General features: G+C 51.5%; 8 protein-coding genes across 8 annotated transcripts, besides 1 other annotated feature; 4 read left to right on the top strand and 4 right to left on the bottom strand.

Annotated features, from left to right (window-relative positions):
- Positions 1–22,967: part of a sequence feature (contig 1.59 1..177453(-1)) that runs on past both edges of the window.
- Positions 164–673, top strand: ANIA_03512 (uncharacterized protein). The gene is made up of 2 exons (XM_656024.2): positions 164–254; positions 300–673. The coding sequence occupies exons 1-2, from the start codon at positions 182–184 to the stop codon at positions 638–640; spliced, it is 414 nt and encodes a 137-aa protein (XP_661116.2). The 5' UTR covers positions 164–181; the 3' UTR covers positions 641–673.
- Positions 748–4,536, bottom strand: ANIA_03513 (uncharacterized protein; the record flags this gene model as incomplete). The annotated part of the gene is made up of 1 exon (XM_656025.1): positions 748–4,536. One exon carries the CDS (start codon positions 4,534–4,536, stop codon positions 748–750), a length of 3,789 nt encoding a protein of 1,262 aa, XP_661117.1.
- ANIA_03514 (uncharacterized protein) lies at positions 5,696–6,190 on the bottom strand (the record flags this gene model as incomplete). The annotated part of the gene is made up of 3 exons (XM_656026.1): positions 5,696–5,754; positions 5,821–5,888; positions 5,940–6,190. The coding sequence occupies 3 exons, from the start codon at positions 6,188–6,190 to the stop codon at positions 5,696–5,698; spliced, it is 378 nt and encodes a 125-aa protein (XP_661118.1).
- ANIA_03515 (uncharacterized protein) lies at positions 9,884–11,476 on the bottom strand (the record flags this gene model as incomplete). Its single annotated transcript, XM_656027.1, has 1 exon — positions 9,884–11,476. One exon carries the CDS (start codon positions 11,474–11,476, stop codon positions 9,884–9,886), a length of 1,593 nt encoding a protein of 530 aa, XP_661119.1.
- On the top strand, positions 11,860–13,707 carry ANIA_10420 (glycoside hydrolase family 13 protein; the record flags this gene model as incomplete). The annotated part of the gene is made up of 3 exons (XM_050611521.1): positions 11,860–11,931; positions 11,976–12,396; positions 12,443–13,707. 3 exons carry the CDS (start codon positions 11,860–11,862, stop codon positions 13,705–13,707), a joined length of 1,758 nt encoding a protein of 585 aa, XP_050467543.1.
- On the top strand, positions 14,146–15,824 carry ANIA_10423 (Zn(II)2Cys6 transcription factor domain-containing protein; the record flags this gene model as incomplete). Its single annotated transcript, XM_656028.2, has 3 exons — positions 14,146–14,879; positions 14,938–15,385; positions 15,441–15,824. 3 exons carry the CDS (start codon positions 14,146–14,148, stop codon positions 15,822–15,824), a joined length of 1,566 nt encoding a protein of 521 aa, XP_661120.2.
- Positions 20,298–21,368, top strand: ANIA_03517 (uncharacterized protein; the record flags this gene model as incomplete). The annotated part of the gene is made up of 1 exon (XM_656029.1): positions 20,298–21,368. The coding sequence occupies one exon, from the start codon at positions 20,298–20,300 to the stop codon at positions 21,366–21,368; it is 1,071 nt and encodes a 356-aa protein (XP_661121.1).
- On the bottom strand, positions 21,491–22,965 carry ANIA_03518 (uncharacterized protein; the record flags this gene model as incomplete). Its single annotated transcript, XM_656030.2, has 2 exons — positions 21,941–22,965; positions 21,491–21,885 (listed from the first exon to the last, which is right to left on the bottom strand). The coding sequence occupies exons 1-2, from the start codon at positions 22,914–22,916 to the stop codon at positions 21,491–21,493; spliced, it is 1,371 nt and encodes a 456-aa protein (XP_661122.1). The 5' UTR covers positions 22,917–22,965.

The raw sequence follows: 22,967 nt of genomic DNA, 5'->3' as shown, positions 1-22,967 counted from the left end.
CTAAGCCGGATGGGAAATCCATCGCTGTGTATGTAGTATGACGTGTTATGACTGCCGCTCCTGATTGGCTGGCCGCTATTACCTCGTCATGAAGTCATGCGGCGGCCATATTTATATTGACAGAGAGTCCTTTCGGTTCTGCAACATCTAACGACGACTTTCAGAATTTATAACGTTCAGAATGACAATGACTATCTCAGCTCTCCCCCTCCGCCGCACCGCCGGCCTTCTCTCCCGCACCCGCCTCGCTGGCAGTACGTCCCTCAACTGCACTGTAAAACAAGCCCTAACAAGACCAGCACCCCTCCGCTTCGCAAGCACCAAGAAAGCACAGAGTACGAAAGAAGCCGACCCAGCCTTTAGCTCCAACGCCAAGAACCCCGTCTCCAGCAGCGGCGCCTCACAATCTATCAACCTGTCGCGCGGCAAGGAAGCTCGATCCTCTGATACAGCGGATACGCGATCCGTGCAGAGCCCTATTTCGTCACAGGATGGACCGACGAGCGAGCAGCATGCCGGAGAGGAGCAGACGAGCGCGGACGCAATGATCAAGAATGACCCCAGCGAACCGGCCGAGAAAAAGAGGGCGAATGTAGAAGCGGCAGGGAGGAGGAAGTTGGGACCCGAGGATGATCAGTGATCTAAAGGTTTAGAAGAGGATTGAAACTGAGCTGTGCTTGTATAATAGATGGTTGACGCTGTTCGCGCCACGTTCTTGTCTCTCAATAAATATTTACATAAAAATTGTCATGATTGAGATCCCGTCTCCACTGCCTCAGATGCAGGAAGGACATCCAGTGCCCAGGCATGCAGCTTGTTGTTTGCGATGTCCCATGGCGTATATCCAGTGTTGTTTCGCTGCGTAGCCAGCTGCGGTTCTTTCTCCAAGAATAACCTGATAGTTCTTTGATGCTCAATGACCCAATAGTTCTTGCTCGGGTTAACAGCGCGTCCTCGGGTGTTGGGCTGATCCTCATGCTGGACCAGCAAATGGAGAACATTGTTCCCACAGGCATCAGTGGCAGTCAGATCAGCGCCCTTCTCGTACAGCGTCATTGCCCGTGTCGGGTCACCCTCAAGATAGGGAGCCGGGTTAATGCGCTTGCCTGTGCGTTGGAAGAGCGCCGGGCTGTACGCATACGAGTTTGTGCCCGTGTCGCAAGACGCAGCAGCGAGGAGCAGGGTTCGACCAAGACCGTCCCGGCGTTCGAGATCCAGAGTTTCCATGTCCAAGAATGGCTGTATGATGCCACCCGAACTGAAAACTAAGTGCACGATGGGACTCTGTCTATCACAGATCAGAAACGGGTCCGCGCCCCGGCGTAACAGGTGCTGTATCATCACGATCGCTTTGCTCCGAGCGTGAATGTCATTCCATACATCCATTGCCATATAGTGAAGCGGGTGGAGGACATAGTTCGGCCTGTGCGAGAGTTTCTGCAAGCGGTGTGTATGCCAGTGCGGCTGGGTGTTAGATAGGACGGTCGCGTTAACGTCGATCCCGGTGTCTAGAAACGCGTCTAGCACGGCGGGGTTCAAAAAGTCGAGGGCAGAGAATAGCTCCATAGGATGGTTGGGCGACGGACGGGCTCCATGCTCGAGGAGGAGTTTGACCAGCTGGGTATCGTGTGCTGCCATCGAGAGCGGCCTCCAGCCACAGTACGCTGGAATGTTAGGATCAGCTCCACCTTCCAACAGAATTCGAGCGATTTCCAGTTGGCCGTATCCTCCCAGATCCCCTAATGTGACTGCAAGACACAAGGGCGTCTTGCCCTGCTTGTTCCGAGCGTTTGGATCGGCGCCGTGTTCCAGCAGATACTTGATGGCGCCTTGATGCCACCAATGGCCACCCTGTGCGAGGTAGTGGAGGATCGTATCAGCTGGCTTAAATTGTCGGTCAGCGTCAACTTTTGACGAAAAATGAACCTCCGGCTCCATCTGGAGACCGTTTGTGAACAAAAGGTTCACATCAGCGTGGAACTTCTCCACGATGACCTTTATCACATCAAGATTGGGCAGCTCTCGCTGTGCGGCAGCAAAGAGATAGGGAATGAGCCTTCCGCCAAGTGTTCGTTCTCCCCCGTTGATCCAGCCCTGCTCTGACATGAGGCTTCCAATGCGTGCGAATAGATCATGGTAACCGTGTCTAGCCAACAGAACCAACAACTCGGATAGCTCTTTCTGATCGGTGTCCCGTACATGGTCTCTGTTTCTCTCCAGCGCCTGAGCAACCTCCTCATGAAGACCACGCAGGATAAGCTTCACCAGGTCGTAGTGGAGGATGTAACCAGAGCTGCGGAGCTCCTCATCAAGAAGTGCAGGCACTTCCTTCCATTTCATGGTCAAGTACTTAAACTCAATAGACTTGCGATGATGCAAGTCCCAGACTCCCTGCTCTGCCAGCCGTTCCAATTCCACGGCCATCTCTGCAGACTCGCTCCAGACTGCAGCGCTCATTATGTTGTTACTGAATCGCCGCTCAGGATCAAGTTTTGCTCCATGCGCAGCCAGCAGGCGCACAATAGGGCCAATGCTAACTGTGTCGTGCTCAGAGCGTACCTCGTTCAGTCCAACACGCCTCTTCCTCGTTTTTGATGTACTCGGCTGATGCGGTCTGGTCTCCAGTTCGCGTAAGACACCGCCGGTCTGTAAAGTGTGGAACAAATTCATGCTGTCTTCCGTCAGTTCCCAGAGCTTTTCTTCAGCTGTAAACTCCGCGCACGCATCCAGAACCCGTTTCTGCTTCGCGTCCTCCGCATTGACATCCGCTCCGGCTTGCAGCAGCATTGCGACAGTCTCCAAGCGACCGGAGCGACACGCATCATGCAACGGAGCCCGTCCAATCTTGCAGCGGGCGTTGACGAGGGCTATCTGGCCAGTCCACGTATAATGCTCCAGTAAGAGCCCAACTGTATTGCCCTGCCGCGCTATCGACGCTATATGTAGCAGGTTTAGCCCCTCTTTCGTTGTGGACGTAGGGACAGCCCCCCTCGATATCAGATTAGCCACCAGTGCCTCTGAGACAGTGGCTGCAAAATGGATAGGGGCGGCACCATCATTGTCCACACTATTGATCCCCAGCTCTAGACCGGCGTCGAGCAGTACGTCAATGGCCGAGGACTGCGAGACCGTCGAGGGCATAAAATAGTGCTGCGATACCTGGCCACACAGCAAATGCAGCGGGGTCCGTCCTTTGTGGTTTCGTAATGTTGGTGACATGCCCCGATTAAGAAGATCAAGGATTGCAAGGACTGCCTTCCCATCTGAGAACGTGGCAAGGTTAGCGGCCAGATGGTGCAAAATTGTATCGCCTTTGTAATTGGCCAACCCAGGGTCTGCGCCGAGGGAAAGCAAGGTTTGAAAGTGGTCAAAGCTGAAAGTATATGGTCGGACTGTGTAGTGTAAAACGCCATTTCCATTATAGTCTTGTGTGTTCAGGTTTGCACCTTGCGCAATATATGTTGCAAGCACTTCGGCATAATTGTATCTCGGCTGTGGCGACATAACTCGAGCCAGCGGAGTACGGCCCTTGTAGTCTTTAGCCTCGAGGTCAGCGCCGGCTGCGCATAGAACGTCGAGGACGTCCCTCAAACAATCGGCCGGCATGTCAAGCAAGTGAAGCGGCGTACACCCGTCGTTATTTCTGTGGTTCGGATCGAGGCCTAAATTCAGCAGCTCCTGGGTGGTTTCCTTGGCACGGAGGCTCTGGACTGCGGCATGAAGTAAGGTATTCCCATTAGAGTCTGTCAATCCCCAGTCTGAGACGTAGGGGCGAAGCAGAGAAAGATCGCCAAGCATGTTGTGCTTTGCATACAGATGCAGAGGGGTCATTCCGTCGCTCGGCCGGACAATGTCCAAGCGCGCACCATGGCCGATGAGAGCGTTTAGGGTGTCCGGTTGTTTGGGAAGGCCCCAAAAGAGATGCATAGGCGTTGATCCGTCGTGCGCCTGCGCGTTCGGATCGGCCCCTTGGTCCACAAGGAAGCCTGCAAGTCTAAGACTGTCGCGGGAGCAGAAGTGTAGTACCGTCCATCCCTGCTGGTTAGCAGCGTTGATGTCGCACCCGGCTTCAAGTAGCAAGCAGGCACAGCACTTGAGTCTTTCGATGTGGTCCGTATCATCCTCGTCTGGCTTGCGAGCCTGCTTCATCAGGGCAAAAAGCGGAGTCGAATCTGGTTGACAATCTGCGACTGGGTTGTTCCTCGACTTGATTGCTGGATCGGCTCCCTTTTCGAGTAGAAGTTGAATGACATCAGGTTCGCCGTTCAAGGTCGCCAAGAAGAGTGCAGTGTCGCCTTGGAATGTGGCGTTCACGTCGACGCCAGGGATTTCAAGAAGCTCTAAGATGATGGCGATGTGGCCTTTCCTGCAGGCTCGGCACAGAGCCGCATTGAGATCGTCTTTGTCCGCGGTGGAGGCTGCGGCCCTGACGGCATCAAGATCGCCGAACTCACACGACACTTGGAGGGCGCTTTTAGGTTCCGGATTGGAGGGCTCCAGGGGTGGACCGCCAAACATATCCAAGAAGCTAAACATGACAGGCTGTAGTTTAAGGGATTTTTGACGAAGGCGAATCCAGGGATTCAGGGTAGTGGAGACTTTTTGTAGAGGTCGTGGGTGGAGATAAATTAGGCTGCCGCTGGTGCTTGCCTGGACTAGCCTGGATTAGCCTGGACTGTGGCCAAACTGCAATAGTGTGCCTGTGCCTGGATTGCAAGAAACAGGATTGGTGGAGCCTTGGTAGTGCATAACGAGGCGAGATATGGCCTCCTCATCATTAAGTCGCTGTGGCTTTGTCTTTGTGGTACCTGATGTGAACAATTGGCCAATATGTACCTAGTTACAGAACCACAAAAGTGATTGTTGGCTTCGTGAGATCTGGCATGAAATCGGTACCTGCAGGTGAATCCTTAGGGTTTGGTCTGTGAGTACAAATATTCTATAGCAGGTTCCTGCTTGGCCTCTTCCTCCGCAGCAAGAGTTCTCTATTTAAACTCATGTTAGAGCATGGGGGACCTTATTGAGATCTGACAGTTATCGATCCTTACGCGCAATCCTGCTAGTATATCTTGTGTCCAGAAAATTTACGAGGTAAGACCAACAGGTAGAAATATTAAGGATGTAAGATCACTCACTCGATAATCCGGCTCAATTTAGGACTAACATATGGTTCCATGCACTAGGATTGAACATTAGTATAGCTAGAATCCTGATTTAGATATGTCGTTTTAGGGTAGTCCTCCAACATTATACCCACAGAGAATTCAACTTCCTCCTTGTCAACTTTCTCTTCGTCGCGGTAATAGTTTTATGACAAAAAAAAAAAGGGCTTAAGCGTATCTTTGTTTAGGGCTAGGTAACAACTACCTTGACCATATGTTTCGAGTACACTCTAATCAGCTAAACTCCGCACTTGGAATAAAAAGATGGCCTCTGCACGTGCAAAAAAAGCTAACGGGTAGCTCTACATGAAAGAACATCCATATACCTGGCTACGTGAGAATTCTGTGGCAAAGGATACTGTAGAAATCGGGCCAAACAAAAACAGTAATAACATTCTAGGCGTCTTGCAAGTACCCTATTCTAACGAGTGACAATCCAACCATTGCTAGCAATTCTTCGTCAAACAAAACCATGGCTTTATAAAGATCACGAAGACCGGTAAGGGATCCCTAAGTTATTGCATTATAGCACTTTAGTTGACGTGCCTAACAGTGACAACAACGTTGCTGTTACCACCGATGGTGGAGGAACCTGAATAATATAATATTAACCCTTGCATCACATAAAGTGGTGTGGTGGAATAAATGAAGTACTTACCTCCAACGTATTGGTCGGCATTGGTGCAGCTTCCAAGGATTGCCTCAGCAGCAGCGGCAACGTTTTGGCTAAAGAGTATGAATTAGATAAATCACCACGGCTAGAGAAGAGCAGCTTACCAAGGGGTTTCAGTGGTTCCGCTGCCGAGGATCACCGCAGCTCCGTCCCGGCAGAAACCACCGTTGCCATCGCCGACTTTGCAGCTATCAGTGCCCTTGCTCTTGAGGTAGTTGATGCAGTTCTTGACGTCGCCGATGGGAGCGTAGTTGACACCACCGCACTGGACGCCGTCGCGGGCCTGGAGGGCAGGAGAAGCGAAGGCATTGCCGGCGAGGGCGAGCATGGAAACGAAGAAGGTGGTGGACATCATTTTGGCGGCTTGCGAGTTGAGTTGAAAAGATAGATATAAAATCTGAATTGGATTGAAGAGAGCTGAGGTTTTGTTGTGTTCGAATCTGAGTTGATGATGAGAAGAATGAGGGTGTTCAATGAGGTAGATGCCTCCTTATATACCTTTCCCCAGGCCTTAGACCGGAAGGCTGAAGCTCCATACTGTCGTCTTCTCCCCTATTCTCCAGGTCTGATGTCGTTTCCTGCCTAAGAGGGCTGTGTAGACCACTATCATGACCTAGCTGGGGCTTTTTCTCGCCATACGTGACTAGGGCTTACAGCGTTGCTGTCTTGGCCCAGCTAATGTTGATATACACGGATCAAAGTTTGGTTGCGAGTGACCACTTTCCACTAAGGACGAAGGTGGCTTGGTGGATTCTAGCTTCGGAAATACGTTGCCATAATTCTGAGGGCGCGCCTTACCTTCCAATCATGTAGCAAGATGGCTTGAACATGTAGCCCAGTAAAAGTGTAGCCTGGCGGGCTCTGAACTTCTTCATGACATTTCCTTGACCGACTCCAGTACTCTCACTATAGCCGCACAGTGACACGGCAAAAGGATATATGGCCTAGGGCACAACAACACACAACAGTACACCCCGCAAAGTGTAAGGCGTCCACCAAGAGATCTTGATCAGGCAATGATTATCGCCTTGCACAAATATCGCCCCAAGGCCCCCCGAAAGAGGGTGAATAAGAGACCCATGGGTCTGAGCCCGGCCAACCACTATCTTTACGTAACATGCCAGCTCCTAGTTGGCACTCCGTAGGGCTGAGAGCAACGGTTAACCACTGTTTATCAGAGTGGGGAAATGCACAGGCTTACGTGCAGTAGGACCCTATCAATTCCAACCAAGCTGTGTCCACCATGCGATTTAATGCGATAAAAATGCAGCCGTTCAGCTTACGAGGCTCAACCGGCTTGGCGCAATTCATTTTTGATCCCGGCGATTAAAACTGTGTATCAAATTTTAGGCAGTTCTGTGTCCCCGGTTCTTCGAGCAACACAGCATTAAGGGCATATTAAGCAGCATGCTCTCTCAAAACTCAACCGGTCACATCGGCTTAGGTATAAGCAACTGAGTTTCGCCCGTGATCCGCGACAATAGGGACCAGATCGCAGGAACCCTGTCAAGCAGAGCCACAGGGAAATGAGTAGGGACTATACAGCGTATAATGAATGATCCCAAGTTACTGGTGATGTCCCAACTAGATTTTACCTAAGGGCGGGTGGCTGTCGGATGGCTGTCGATGGCTTGACGCGGTGCATTATAAGGCACCCAGTGCCGGGCGGGGCTTATTAGGGCACAATCCTATTTAGGCCGGCCATGATCGACATAAGATTACCCTGAAAGGCACCAGCGTGACGCGAGCATGAAGAAAATTGACGTGTACATTCTGCAACCAGAGGGTTTCTGGTTGCCCTGCAGACAAAGATCTGGAGACTGCTGAGGACGCCCGTTATTTTCGGCGTAAATGGTCGAGTCAGGGAAGAGCTTCGGGAAGACGCGGGATTTGGCACGCAGAGAAGCTGAGAAAAACCGCTGTTGGCATGGTGGTATCATCTGTGACGGAATTGGCATAGCACTATAGTAAATAATGACAATATATGCAGGATTTCAAGGACTTTTGGCTTCTCCAAGGGATCCGGGAAGATGTTGAAAGCGATACTGGAGAGGTCGATGAGAAGCCGAACATGGCGGAACGCTCATGCCAATTACAAGAGCCCTACAGCAGCTTGGCGAGTGTCCCTAACGGACTGCTTCAGGTGTTTCAATCAAGGAGATAATGACGACAGTTTTGATTACGGAAGTCACCTCATCGCGCGTCTTGTCTCCAATGGCTGGAATTATCCCTAGGCTTGGCTGACAGATCTCCCACGATCAGTTCAGCTTTGCAATTATTAGGAAACTTGTCAGTCTGCTGCGGCATGGTCGACTCGTACCTACGAACAGCCTCATGACAGGACCCCGAGAAAATGCGGCGTTCTGCTTGGTCGGTAGCCAAGTGCCGATTTGTATAGCAGACAGGCGCCCAAGCTGCCTGTGACTCCGGTGAGAAGGCCAACACAAACTCAAAAGCGATGCTCTAAAGTCTTCTGATGGCACGACAGGTTCCATAACGCTTGGGCCAAGGCTAGGTTGCAGGCGACATACTATTCATGAATGAAGGAACCTAATTACTCTACCAAAATCAGGGGATGGAACAGTAAAGGAGCAATTGCAATCAACATCGCGCACAAAAAGAGCTTGAGGGTGCAGAAGTTGCATGAGTTATTAGCGAAAATCTATCAAGAGGAACTGTGCACACAGGTCCGAGGATACAGAGCACAGGAGCAGTTTTGCGAGCACCGACTGTGTATTATCCGGCAATCAGACTGCCATCAGGACGCCTTATACCGGGTACCACTCCAAGAACTAGTCTCAGTGTGTTACGCATTTAGTGTAGTCACCATGGATGCATCTGGCCGCTGCCATGCTCAATGGCGATTGAGTTATGGGGCTTTATTCGACAATTCAACGGGGGATTGCAGCGTGTTCTGGCTTTATTACGAGCGATATTCCGTATAATGGTAGATATCAGTGCCCGCTGCGAATGCACGCTCAGAGAGAAAAGCGCGACTGTGTTGAGTATTGTGTAATATAACTTGTTGGGTGTTCAATTTCGAGGGGCCTTGACAACAAAGGAGAAAACTGTCGACCTCAACTATTTCATACCACGGCTGTGAAGACAGCCCGGCGGAAGAATCATCAGCTTGGTCGGCACAAGTGACCAAATGGAGACAAATGGAGAGACCGTGGTTGAAGTAGATTGGCTGTCCAGTTTGGTGGAACCTCAGGCGACCAAACAATCGTTTGTCTCAGCTTCCACAGCCATGACGGAGAAGAAACCCGGATGCTTTTTTCCAATTGCTATTGTTTGCACGGCTGCAAGGTGGCTAGCGGAATGCATACCAATCGGCCATGTACCAGTAGTTCTTCCTTCGTTGGAGAAATGATGGCGTATGTGCTGCGCCTGTACCAAAATTTAAACATCAAGAGTTCCGTAATGACGGAGATTTCTGGCTGGATTGGCCCTCCTAGCTTTATGAAAGTAGTTTTTGGCTACCTAGCTCACTGTCCCATGATCTAGATAAATGTCCAATTCAGCATAAGCATTTTTGTCAGCCAACAAACATGACAAGCCAACTCGAATCAACGTGGACAACTTGGATGAATCCCAAAAGATCACAATACTGTTAATGAATTAGAGCTTCGTGGTCAACTCTTCGACATCCCGCTCAAGTAATTATCATTGTGTTGAGTGCCGCGAACTGAACCCTAGGTTCTTGCTGAATTGGATCCCGTGATGCCTGATAACTTGAACGTCTAGAAACATGCAGCCTATGCGCGAGTAGAAGAAAAAACAAGAACGGAGTGCGCGACAGGCTGCCTTTAGTGATAACAAGTACTGGCGTCAACCGGTTGATGAAGAATGCATCGCATTATTTATCATTGGGCGAAAAAGGTTGTGGTGTGGGCTGGTAGGTAGGGAGTGGAAGGGCCAAAGTAGGTTATTAGGTGTCCACGAAGCATGGGCTGGGCGGACCCGAGGCTATAGAATCATCTAAAGAGTTGTATGAGAGCATGGCGTGTTTGATATTTAAGAGATAGGAATACAGATTCTGAATGTTTCAGCTACTCTTTTGCTGATCCTCCCTAACATGACCCTCAGTCTCAGCCAAGCCCTGGTACGGATCTACCGCAGTCTTCTTGAACCTCCATGCCGGAACTCTCTGCTCAAACAGGAGATCCAGCTCTTCATACGTGCGGCCCTTTGGCTCCGGGACACGCATCGCTGACCAGCACAGACAAAGAAGGCAGGTGCCGGCCCAGAAGTACGCTGAGCGCGCGCCCCAGGCCCAAGCAGAGTCGTTGAGCTGGTAGTTCGTCAGCACGTTGACGACTATGTTGCTGATATTGTACCCTGCGCGGGCCAGGTTGATGGTTTTCGCCTTTAGACGCGTCGACGAGAGCTCCGAGACGAGGGAATATGTCACGGGCCCGATGCTGATATCGTAGACTAATGTGAAAACCATGAGCATGGCCCCGATTGCCCATTTCGCGGCGTTGTTGGAGTCCGGCGCAAAGGAAAGACTGCCGGTGATAATGAGGAGAGTGAAGAGCAACGACAAGCCGAGGAGGTGGATTGTGCGGCGGCCCAGCGCGGACATCAGGAACCAAGAGCCGATGGTGCCGAGGACACCAAGGGCATACTGGCCAAGCGAGAGGTTGAAGGAATGGATCTCGGGTAGGCCAGCCTGGACGCAGAAGTATGCGAAGTAGCCCATTATGTTCTGGCCGCTGAGTGTCTGCACGATCCAAATGCCACAGACGATCTCGGTGCGGCGGCGGTTAACGCCGCGGAAGCAGTCGAGGTAGCTTGTACCGGCAGACAGGGATTTTTCGAGTTCGTTGGTGTGCTGAATCATGGCGATTGTAGCGTCCGCGTCGAAGGAGGCATCTTGCGGAGAGGTGAGGCGTTGCAGGGCGTGCTTCGCCCTCGCGATATCGCCGCGACGGACGTGCCACCAGGGGGACTCTGGAGCGAAGAGGATGCCGGTAAGGATGGGGAGGGGCCAGGCCCATTGCACAGCGAAAGGGACGCGGTAGGACCATTGGTCCATGCGCTGAAAGGAGCCGCGATTGACGCCGGCGGCGATAAATTGGCCCATGACCCAGCACATATTGATGTAGGTGGTAAGGTAGGGGCGGAGGACGACGGGGCAAACCTCGCTTGCGTAGGCAGCTGGAAGGGTCTGAAAGATGCCCCAAGGTATACCGGCCAGGATCTCTGCGGAGAGAAGCATTTGGACGTTGACGGCGAAGAAGAAGAGGAAGATGACAGCATTCATGGCGATGAGGGCGTAGATCATCGTCCACCGATAGCCGAGGCGCTCAGAGACGAAACCGCTGATGATCAGACCGATCACCTCGCCGACGCGAGCACCGTTGGATAGCGCCGATTGCCAGGAGGCAGGGACGCCCCAATCGCCATTGGCGGCCTGGACACCGTACCTTTGGTTGAATGCCGGGGACGCGTACAGGGAACCGAGCAGGGCGAGATCGTAGCCTTCCATGATCAGGGTCGAGGATAACAGAACGGACCAGGCAACGGCCTTGGGATAAAGACGGAGACCCTGCCAGAGGCTCATTCCCTGTTCCTGGCGAGCACCCTGCTGGCCGTGGGCCAGCTCCTGCTTGGGTTGAGGGTCATGGTTCTCCATGGTGCAGGCAAGGGAACTGACGGAAGGCGTGGGATTGATGAGAGGAACTCGCGCAGAGCCCGCAGTTTAAATACCCTGAGACTGTGCTAGACGCCTCATGCAAGGTCTGGGGATGCGTACCCCAGCTCGGGGCACAAACTGCGCAGGGTCTGGGGTCGGAAATCCCCGCGAATAATTCTTGATCAATCTTTGATCGGCAGTCAACCGTCGTCCTGGTTGGTTGAGCGGGGCCAAGTCGGTCGTTAGTCGGAGACTTTGCGGTGGGATCACGTAGGGCATGCGGAGTCAATGCGGAGACTAAGAGCAATCCAGACTTCCACCGGGTATAAAACAGCCTGCTATTCGAAGGAAGGAGAGCTAACCAGGTTCTTTTCACGTTAGCTATGTCTCCCACAGCCATTGAGACCGTCCCGACGGGGAAGAACAACTGGTGGAAAGAAGCCACCATCTACCAGGTAAGACGCCTACCCCTGACAACGGAGAATGCTAAAGCAAACAGGTCTACCCGGCATCTTTCAAAGACTCTAATGGCGATGGATGGGGCGATATTCCTGGGGTCATTGAAAAAGTGCCCTACTTACATTCACTCGGCGTGGACGTCGTCTGGCTCTCGCCCATGTACGATTCGCCGATGCTCGACATGGGTTACGACGTCTCCGACTACGAGAATGTTCTACCAGCGTATGGCACGGTCGTAGATGTTGAGAAGCTGGTAGAGGAATGCCACAAGTATGGGATGAGACTCATACTTGACCTTGTGATCAACCACACCAGCGACCAGCACAAGTGGTTTCTGGAAAGCCGCAGCAGCAAGGACAACCCTAAACGCGACTGGTATTTCTGGCGGCCGCCACGGTACGATAAACAGGGCAATCGGATGCCTCCGAGCAACTATCGGGGGTATTTTGCAGGGAGTACATGTTCGTTCACTCTTTCCGACTGCTGGACACGCGCTGATTCGCACAGGGACGTGGGATGAGCACACGCAGGAGTATTACCTCCATCTATACGCTAAAGAACAACCTGACCTCAACTGGGATAATCTAGAAACCCGCAAGGCGATCTATGACAGCGCTGTCCGGTTCTGGCTCGACCGCGGCGTCGACGGCTTCCGGGTCGACACTGTAAACAAGTACAGCAAGTATACTGACTTTCCGGACGCCCCGATCACAGACCCAAAGAGCTACATCCAGCCAGCCATCGGTATGTGGTGCAACGGTCCCCGCATCCACGAGTTCATTCGTGAGATGTACGATGAAGCTCTCGAGCCCTACGGAGACGTCGTCACCGTCGGCGAGCTCGCCAATACCCCGGATCCGGCTCACGTCTTGAGATACGTGGGCGCTTCAGCCAAGCAACTAAGCATGGTATTTCACCTCGACATCGGACACATCGGCATGGGTAGCCTGGAGGACAAATACGTCCTGCAGCCATGGAAGCTGACGGAAATGAAGTCCATTGTGGCCAAATGGCAGACCTTCATTGAAGGCACCGACGGCTGGACCACAGCTTTCTGCGAGAACCATGATAACGGCCGGTCCGTTTCGCGGTTTGCGTCCGACGCGCCAGAACACCGCGAGCGTTCGGCCAAGATGCTCGCGCTGATGATGGTCGCCATGACCGGCACGCTCTTCCTCTACCAGGGGCAGGAGATCGGCATGATCAACGCGCCCCGTGACTGGCCGATCGACGAGTACAAGGACATCGAGGGTCTGGGGTACTACCGCGAGGCGCAGGCTCAGGTCGCCAGCGGTGTTGACCCAATGCGGGAAGAGCGTATCATGGACGGGTTGCGCGTTCTTGCGCGCGATCATTCGCGGCTCCCAATGCAGTGGGATGATTCTCCTGAAGCGGGCTTTACCACTGGGGTGCCGTGGATGCGCACGCATGATCTGTACCGGGAAATTAATGTGAAGAAGCAAGAGGGAGATCCAGACAGCGTGCTGTCCTTCTGGAAGAAGGTGCTGCTTCTGCGGAAGAGATACCGTCATCTGTTCATCCACGGGGCGTTTGAGGTTCTCGATTTCGACAACCTGGACACATTTTGTTTTATCAAGTCCAGAGGAGAGGAGCGGGCGCTCGTGGTGCTGAACTTTTCGGCGGGGGAGCAGCCCTTTACACAGGCAGAGATGGCAGCCGACATGGAATTGCTGGTGGGGAATTATGCTGAAGCTGAATTGTGTGAGAAGCTGAGGCCATATGAAGGACGAATATATATCAGAAGTGAATAGTACGAGATTATTTGCGTGTTTATATAGACTTTTCTGTTTATTCTTTCTGGGGCCCCAGATAGAACATGCACATAATGAAATGACATGAAAGACTATCTTTTCTGACTTCGACACGTCACTGGGACTAGATACATAAACCCTATGAACTAGCTATATAGTCCCCCATCCCTGTGCTGGAATCTCATAGTCAGTGTTAAAGTCAAGACCAGCCCCATCACTGGCTCCAGTCGAGTTCTCTGGCCCGTACTGTCTGGCTTGTGTCTGATTATGGTTCGCTGTCCTTTTATCTAATTTTAAGGGGTAATAACATATATTTTAGCTATAGCGACAGGTGGATCTTGGTTACAAGATTCATAGCCGAGGGCTTGGCATTTGCCCTACTTCACTGCAATCGATTCAGTCTCACCTCAATCTTTCGTCTGTGTGGCATCGCACCGAATGGCATCCAACAAACCGATAACAACAGCTTGTGACGCCTGTCGCCGGCGCAAGGTTAAATGCGACGGCCAGCAGCCATGTGGACGATGCCGGGATGCTGAAATCTCCTGTCGGACGACAAGTGTCCGCCGCAAAAAGGGTCGCCAAGGGGCCACCGCGACCGTTCTCCATGAACTCCGCAAGGCTCCAGCACCAGTTGCTCAAGTCCAATCAGTACCGTCGCCCCAGCCGACGGTTATATCAGACCCCTTCATCCGTCAGCCTGGGCTTCTACATCCATCAGTGGTGCAGAGCTGCGCGGAGTACTTCTTCCCGCGCATGCTCGGGACAGTCCCGATCCTGGTCCCGACCACGTTCCAGGATCACGTCGCTCGCATCGAGGAGTCTCTGCACTCATACTGCCTGGTAACGGCTTTTTGTGCCTTTGTATTTGCGCAGACGGGGTATGTGTCTTGGCTGAACGCCGGTAATCAGTCGGCCTCGCTTGGGAGACTGTTGCTGGACGAGGCCATGGCTGCCCGTCGCCATCTTGATCTTTTTTCAGCGTCGACTCGTCAAGGAATCACAATTTCATTCTTGCTCTACGGTTGCCAGATTGGCATGGGAAACCAGCGGCAGGCGTATTACTTCTTGCGGGAAGCAACGACTCTATATACGGCGGGCATGCTGGATCCGGCTGATGCCGACGACGAAGACGCCGGGAACCTCTTTTGGCTATTATTGATCTCGGAGAGGTATAAATCATATGTAGGGCCTCCGTTTACAGCGTCAAGTCTGACAGATCATATGCAGAGCGCACGCCATCCGAAGACATCGTCCGATCACGCTACAGGTCACCCGCGACAGTCCAATCCTTTGTGATACTCGGTCCGACGCATTCAGTCTGGGCTTCCGCTGCCTTGCGGAGCTCTACAGACCCTTCGATCAGACATTCCTCAGCCGCTGGAACGGAACCGACTCCTCCGCGACAACAGAGCAGCTCATCCAACTTGAGGACCACCTCCTGCAAGCCGTTCCGGCCGACGTTGAGCTTCCCGACATCGTCCTCGCCGACCTTCGTGTCTCGCAACAGTGGCTCCGCACCATGATCTGGCAACTTGCCACCTCAGCTGGCTTTCTGTCGAGCACGCCGTCGCGTCCGTGTCTGGGCTTCGCCTATCCACTCCAGATCGCGCGAGACCTGTCGCTGGCGACGTGGAAACTATCGAAAGAGAGCTTGGAAACGCACGGCATTGGATTGGTAAGCCGAGCACCACTTCACCACCCGCTGCGAACTAATATTAGAAATGCACTAGGCTGAGAAAATCTTCGAGATAACATGCACCCTCACAGACGTCATGGCCTGCATGACCTCCGCTGGGCTCCGGTCGTCCAGCTTTGACCTTGGCCCTCAGGACTACCTCAAGCACCTATGTACACTTATTCACAGCCTGCCGGGTGGTGAGACCAAGTTCCTCCCCCTGCTCCTGGCGAAGATCAGCCAGACGCTACCGTCTATGCTGACGCCTGTCACCCGCCATCTCAGTTTGCCCTCTTGCATGGCCGAGCAAGTGTCGGTGTCGCCAAATGTCGGCATCGGCTCTCCAGTGAGTCATCGGGATGACTGGAGTAAAGCGCTGAATTGGGCTGAAATGAGCCGCATCGGGGATCGGACACCTGAAGCTAGGCGGGGTGCTTGAGCTGGCTAGACGGCAATGAACGGATTCAATTCTGTTGTTCAGCGTTAATACAGACGACGTCTAGGTGGGTAGAAGGGTTCTGAGAGATGGTAGCAGAGCGTTGCAAACGATGCGATGCCTCTGGCCTTCTAATATCAGGACATCAGGACTACAATGTCGATCGACAGGAGTTTTCTTCAGCTTGCCGACGCTCTCGACACGGCGCAAACCAGCCTCAGAGAAACTCCTTTGCAGTCGACAACGAGGAACCTTTTCGTTCACTACTTACTGTCACTCTCTGGCATAACCGAACAGCCGTGTTTCCATAAGTTCCAAGAAACATGACAGCCACACGAAGACCAGAAACAGAAATATAAGTCGTGACGTATACTGAGAACTTCTCATCCTCACCGGCCAGCTACCATCCCAAGACACTGGAAGACTATCCACAAACTGGGCTGCCTCCCCTAATTTAACCTGTTCGCCACTACCAGCCTTGAAAAAGATAGACAGACAATTGCTATCTCACAGCGGGCAAATCTTGTCCCTGTCAGGATCTCATATCCCTAGACTTGGGCAGTTATGCATTGACAGGAGAGAGGGTGGTAATTGGTGTATGGAGACGAGCGCGAGAACGTGAAGCATGAGCTCGATCCTCGATAATACGATGATAACAGGGACTGGAATGAGCCGACTGGATCTACGTACGGTGGCGATGAGAATATTTTGAGGTGGCGAGATGAGTTCTGCCCTAGCGCTGAGCAATTGATGCCACTATTTTGGCTGGGATATGGGCCGTCTCGAGTCCTCAACGGCCATGCTAACGCTCGAAGGTCCCTTCCTCAGTAATCCACCCGAGACAGACGTTCTGGAGCAACTCAGGGCTACATCCATGAGAGTCGAGAAGCAAGTGGGCTGACTTTGATAAGTGGCACTCGGACTGGAGCATGCGAAGCCGGAGGGAATATTGATTGTCCTTTTCACCAAGTCGAGGCACCACAAAACGCGCAACCATTATCTACATTCGAACAATTTACCTCCGTGCAATTTGTTCAAGCATGCGAAGTTGCCAAACGGTCCTCATTTTACAAGCACGCAACCAATATCCGGAATCATTGGTCGGAGGCCGCCACGGTAAACAGTGGCTGGAAAAGAATGTGGGACATTGCGACGTTCCGAATTGATGCGGAGTACCGACAATTGCTCTATGCTGGTGGCCAGAATGCTGAGTTTTTAGTGAAGCAGTTGGCCCCGGTTAGTTATATTGATGGTCTGAGGATTGTTGCGGCTGGGAGATCCCCTGTCGGCGTGACAAATGCCGTCGATGGATCAGGTATTATGTAGGCCGTATCACCGCATGTGCTAGTCTCTAACAGCCCTTATGCTTTCACGAGTACTGGAGCTAGAGCAAGAAAAGCAAGGCGTCTCATTTCGTTTAACTAGCAATGGAGTAGATACTGGAGCTTTGGTGCAAGCCATCTGACGCACCATAGCATAATCCTGGCGTCTTGTCAACTCAGATCCTTTGAATAATCTTTTCATCTTACCTACCTTATGCGAGGCTGTACTACCATTACTCCCGATATGCCTGTCAACCTTCACGCAGTCGAAGCAAAACGAGGCCGGAAAAGTACAACATATGAATAAAGAACAGGTGGAATACCCAGTTCAAGAAGCTAGAGGCAATATACTTTGCTAATTACTGTCACTAAGTCACCCTCAACTTTCAACATTAGAGTTAAACCAACTATACGGATCCCGCGGATTATGACATCTCACTTTAAGTGCTTTCATCAGATCTCCATTTTGATAGCCAGACGAACATGCTGATCTCATTTGAAGGCTTTCAGCTTGACAGTCTTTTCGGTTGGTACTCAGGTACTAGCTACTGATAGGCGAGGTGTGACCGGACGTGCAATACAGTTTAGGTATAGCTGCGATGGTACACGTAAGAATTTCGATAGAAATTGTACAGGGAAGGACACACCCAGTTTAGATGTTAAGCGAATGGCGATGAGTTGGTTCAACATGTTCCTCTACTTATCCGCCTTTCGTTTTATATGACCCCTCAAAGTACTCACGTACGACGACTGACGATCTGGCAGATAATAACTAGTCAGTTTCTTTGGCACTTTTTGTGTCACATCAGCTGACATTGGTGGATCTACTTACACGGGTGTACTTCAACTGGAAAGCAAAATGGGCACGCCCTACGAAGGGAATCAATGCTGCTACTTGTTGACTGATACTTAAGCTCTGAAGCCTAGAGTGGTGCCGCTGCTGGTATGGTCATGCTCCCCCCTAAGTGCATGTCTCTCTGTGTTTGATTGCTTTGCTCGAAAGCAGAGGTTGGTGATGTCACTACCAGTAGCTCACTGTATACGCTAGAAGGTGAGAGTCCAGGCACCAAACCTATATTTGAATTGTGATCATGACCCTCATTGCACTAGCCCTTTTTTCAGAACTCTTTTAATAAACTAAACTAAGAGACCAGATTTATCTCCCTTATGTTCTATATGCCTCAACCATGAGTACCATCAGTCTGAGTCTGGAAGAATTCTGGGAAGTGGATGGACGGTTTGGGTTAGCTTGCTGTCTAGCATCTGGTCTATCAATCAGTTAAGCTCCCTGGATAGCTTATCTTCAAGAGCCATTCTTCTTGGGGCAACAACAGTCAGTTGTGCGGAGCCTCAATTATCACTTAGCCATGCATCAAAGTTCCAAGAGTAAATTGCAGGCTAATCGAGTAATAGTCAGGCAGTCAATCTCAGCAACTCAGTGGGTCGGCCTGAGTAAGGACGGCAAGGGACGGGCGAAGAAAGAAGATTAGCAGATGGCACAATAACCTTCGATGTCGTTGATTACGTTAGCAAGCTGTACAGTCCTGGAAGTGCTCTTAGGGATACCGCGGTTTCCTCTCTAGATCTAGGGCTGTCCACTCCGCGGTAGCTGGGAAGGAGGCTGCGGTACACCGAGCTCGATTTGCGAAAGCGAAATCGGTCTGACTGTCGTAGAGTACCAATAGCGCAAAACAAATTAAAGCAGGGTATGCACTCGGTTAACTGATCTTTGCTTGACCTCCGTGTGATCTTGTAAGCTTTTGACCGACTTGGTGCGGAGTCCTTCAGTGGTCGCAGATAACCTTCTAAGATTTCTTAGCTAACTCTGGCCATACCTCTTTGGGTTAGCATATTCAGAAGGAATAGCCAGCCTAGAGTTAGCTACTTACCAATTTTTTTCTTTCTACCCTCTTATATTATTCATAACACATTCCTATATCTATGTAGTACATACGAGTCACAAACTAGTCGAGAGAAATATGTCTTGTAGCTGTTCTAGAATATTCATAGTACTAGAATCTGCAAAGTTATAGATATAATGGTAGTTAGGTATAATTATTGACTAATCTTATACTTTTCCAGGGAGATTCAGAGTACGGCAAAGTAGAGGAGAAAAAACCTATTCCTGACAAATAGGATTATATTTTAGCTAACTCTAAGTTGGCCTTACTGCTTTGAGCTAGCGCACCCAAAAGGATTAGCCGACTTAGTGTTTGCGGCATTTAGCACGTCACCTGTGATCTCGACAGAACCCCACTAGAAGTTAATGTCACATTTTGTCCCAAAGGGGAAAGCTGCGGCCCGCGCCGCACCGGCCCCGCAGTGCACTAGATTTCTTGGTAGTCTAATGGTCTACTCTTATCACAAAAATTGCTCATCTAAGGTATAGGGCGTGGGTCCCTGTGGACCGAACACGGGTTTGTTTGTTCAGGCATGTACGACAGCCAATTGGCCACCCAACTATGGCGCCCCATTTGACACGGATAATTATGGTTGTTTATGGAGTAGAGACGCATTCCTAAAACACCGAACATGTATGCTATGGGGCTTGAATTTCCTTTCTCTAGCATTCAGAGTATCTAGAGGCTAGTCATATGCTACGAGGTTGTGACAGCGCGTGAGTCAATTGGACGCTAGGCAATCGGCGACTCATCCACCCTACCTTGCTACCCACTGATATAAACTAACGCGGGGCTTGCCTGACGCAAAAGTACTCCCCCCTGGATAGGCCCTGTACTGCCTAAGTGACGCTAAGAGTTGGATGGCGTTCTGGACCTGATTCCAACGCGATACTTGTGGGATGCTTTCCGAAAAAGTTGATAACCTCCGCCTTTCTCAAGGCTCGGCTATTAGGCTCTCCTCAAGAGGCATGTTTCATGTTCCCCTGGTTCCTCCAAGTGGTCACGCTTAAGGGTAGTAGCTCACTAGTCGCCTGTTTGCTTCTTCCAAAAAAATTGCTATGACTCGTGAGCACCCCAGACGGGCGGTTCTGGCACCGTATAGCCTAGTAATTTGCATACGACCCCATCCATGAAACTGCTTTGCCTTAATGTCACATTTCTTCCCCAAGCTCTGGTTCGCCGCGATTTTCCCCATCCAACTCACCTCTACAAATCGCACTCGAGGCCTTACTCTGGCTGAGACGAAGAACAAAATGACATCCCAGAGCCAGAGCCGTCCCAGATTCTACCGCAATTTGCAGAACCTCGGGGAGAAGAGCGTATTGACGTTGACCAACCTGAGGCAAAAACACTCAACGGTTTCGATTTCCGACTCCAAATCCCAGTCGTCAACACATAGCAGCGACATCGCAAGATACCAGAATGAAAATCCTAGTCCAAACTCAGGCACAAATACCAACAAGCAAGCATCATCGCACACCATTAGCGTAGCGCTCGACAGAATACAGTCCTCATCATCACAGGCGAAATCGCGACTCTCCGTCGCCGTCCCCAGCATCCTCGCCTCCTTGTCTAACACCGCAGCTCCAACCACACCGAACAACCCAACATCCTCTTTACTTACTCTAAATCGTCACATCGAAACCCAATCCACGCAAGCACGCCATCTCTTCACGCAAAAGTCACACCTCCTCTCCCAGAATGAGCGAGAATGGATCGGAGCCACGATCTCTGATACGGAAGATGCGATACGGGAGGTTCTTAAAATTACAGAGACGTTCAGGGTAGACCAAGAGCTTAACAATGGGCATGTTGGGATGAAATCTCAAATACGGTGGTTGGTCCGAGATTCGAGACGCGCGAAAGAGGAAAGAGAGCGGTTAATGCTCTGTCATGCAAGCCTGATGGGGGTTATAGGCAGATTACAGTCTCTCCATCTCCCCAACGAAGCGCAAATGGGACTCGTTCAGGATGCGGCACGCCAACATGAAACGGAAGGGGACTCAGAAAGGGGAACAGTAGGCGGACCACCTGAGCCCTCAGCCCCTGGGCCAATATACGGATCGTCTCTGTCTAGCACTGAACCGAGGCCCAAAAGTCCTGTATGGGATTTATCAGTCCAGTTACAGGATGCTGGCATGGAGGTGGCCGTTACAGAGCCTGCGCTCTTACTCCCAAATTCCCCGGTGTCGGCGGCACCGCACTCAACGTCTATCTCCGCAGCTGAGTTTCCCATGCAAAGTGATGAGGTAGCACCTGAGAAGCTAGATGATGAGCTCTTGGACATGTTATCTTGGCGGTGGGCTCAAGGGAGGCAGTCATAATAATGGTTTCTTCTACGGAATAGGATAATATCAAACAGGTGCATTATTATTACAACTATATATGCTACCCCTCAGCCCATCGTGTCTCCTTTCTGTGGGAATCTCGCTCCATAGCTTATTGCTTAGACCGTGCTTGGATACCTTTCCTGTACCGCCTCAATAAGAACTTGCGGCCTTGGCAGACGTTTACCCTGCTCATCAAACGTTTTGATAACCTGTGGCACAACTGTAAACTCATTCTGGCTCTTATTCCACACGAACTCAAACGTGCAAGGTTGAGAAAAGAGCCAAATGCCAAGTTCTGCTGTGGAAATTGTGAGCTTGCCGAGGTGAGAGACGCGGTCGCTCTCTGAAAACGTTGTCAGAGCGTACGGGGAAAACGCGGATGTGAAATCGGCGGCGAGGCTGCTTGCAGTTTGATCTCGGGCGGCGGTATGAGTTGGACCTTTATTGTATGCGTCTTGGTTGTAGAGATGCGCGGTCACCATGCGCCAAGCGAACAGCGCATTCTCAGTGGCTAAGATTCAATTAGGTATCCAGATGAGATACAAGGGGCCCTGGAAGATACGTACACGCGGGAGACTGGTCAACTTGTGGCTGGGTTGCCAGTAGTTTCGGTAAAAGCTCGCCCCCAGGGCGAATCGCTTGCAGTAGTCTGTAGACTAGAGCGTGGGTAATGACCTTGCGCGAGACGCCGCGCTGCCCGAGCATGGTATCGAGTGATCCTGGTAGATGACCTGAATCATATTCCGCTAACCGAGCCCGAGTACCCGGGGTGATTTGAGGATAGGGGGACCTAGCCCCGTAGTAGTTGTCGACGTGCAGACTGGCATGGTCGATTATTGTAAGAATCCGGCTGCGGACGGTCTCGTCGTCGGCTGACTGGGGAATGATGGCCGCTAAGGAGAAACTGTCACTTGAATTCTCATTAGAAATAGCAGCGGTGCTCACGGTTGCACCGGACTTCGACCTCAAGCCTACGCCATGCTCGAGCTCTTTGGCCGCTGAACGTGCTCGGCGACGCCGGAAGAACAAGAATGCTAGAAGAAATGTTAGGAGTGCAGTACCAACAATGCTCCCGACAATCGCCCCCGCGAGGGTTCCATTGCTGGTTTCATTGGCAGAGGCCTGGGATGAGGTGTTGGAGTCGACTGTTTGTGTGCCTGAGGTCGGCCTTGTAGTCGTAGAGGCTTGTCTTGTTGACTCTGACGTCGGGGTTGTCATTGGGGTTGTCATTGGGGTAGTCGGGGTTGTCGTTGGGGGCGGTGTTGCGTCCGCAGTTTCTGTGGATGACCCCGTCTCCGTGGATGGCAGATCGGTGAGAGTGGTGGTTACTGTAGTTTCTCCCACTGACACATAGGAACCGGCCGCATCTGGCTGGTAGGTTGTGATTACGTCGATGGCCTGCGAACTCAGCAAGACATAACGCGTTGTGGTTGGAATTGTAGTATCTGTGGGATAAATAGTGAACGAAGTCCCAGTTATCGGCTCGGTAGATCCGGGAATAGTTGTAGTGAATGGGCCTTCTCCTGCTGTAGAATAATCCATTGTGGTCGAGGTTTAGTCCTGGCAATCCCAAACTGAATGTTGACACGAGTT

Source organism: Aspergillus nidulans, chromosome II (genome assembly GCF_000011425.1).
Source record: "Aspergillus nidulans FGSC A4 chromosome II".
NCBI lineage: Eukaryota > Fungi > Ascomycota > Eurotiomycetes > Eurotiales > Aspergillaceae > Aspergillus > Aspergillus nidulans.
This window is presented reverse-complemented; position numbering and strand designations above follow the sequence as displayed.

What these genes read in the sequence shown, in the direction of transcription:
- ANIA_03512 (XM_656024.2), top strand. Translation starts at nt 182, where the DNA reads ATGACAATGACTATCTCAGCTCTCCCCCTCCGCCGCACCGCCGGCCTT. An exon ending in CCGCACCCGCCTCGCTGGCA is followed by an intron (nt 255 to 299) that starts GTACGTCCCTCA and finishes TAACAAGACCAG; the next exon opens with CACCCCTCCGCTTCGCAAGC.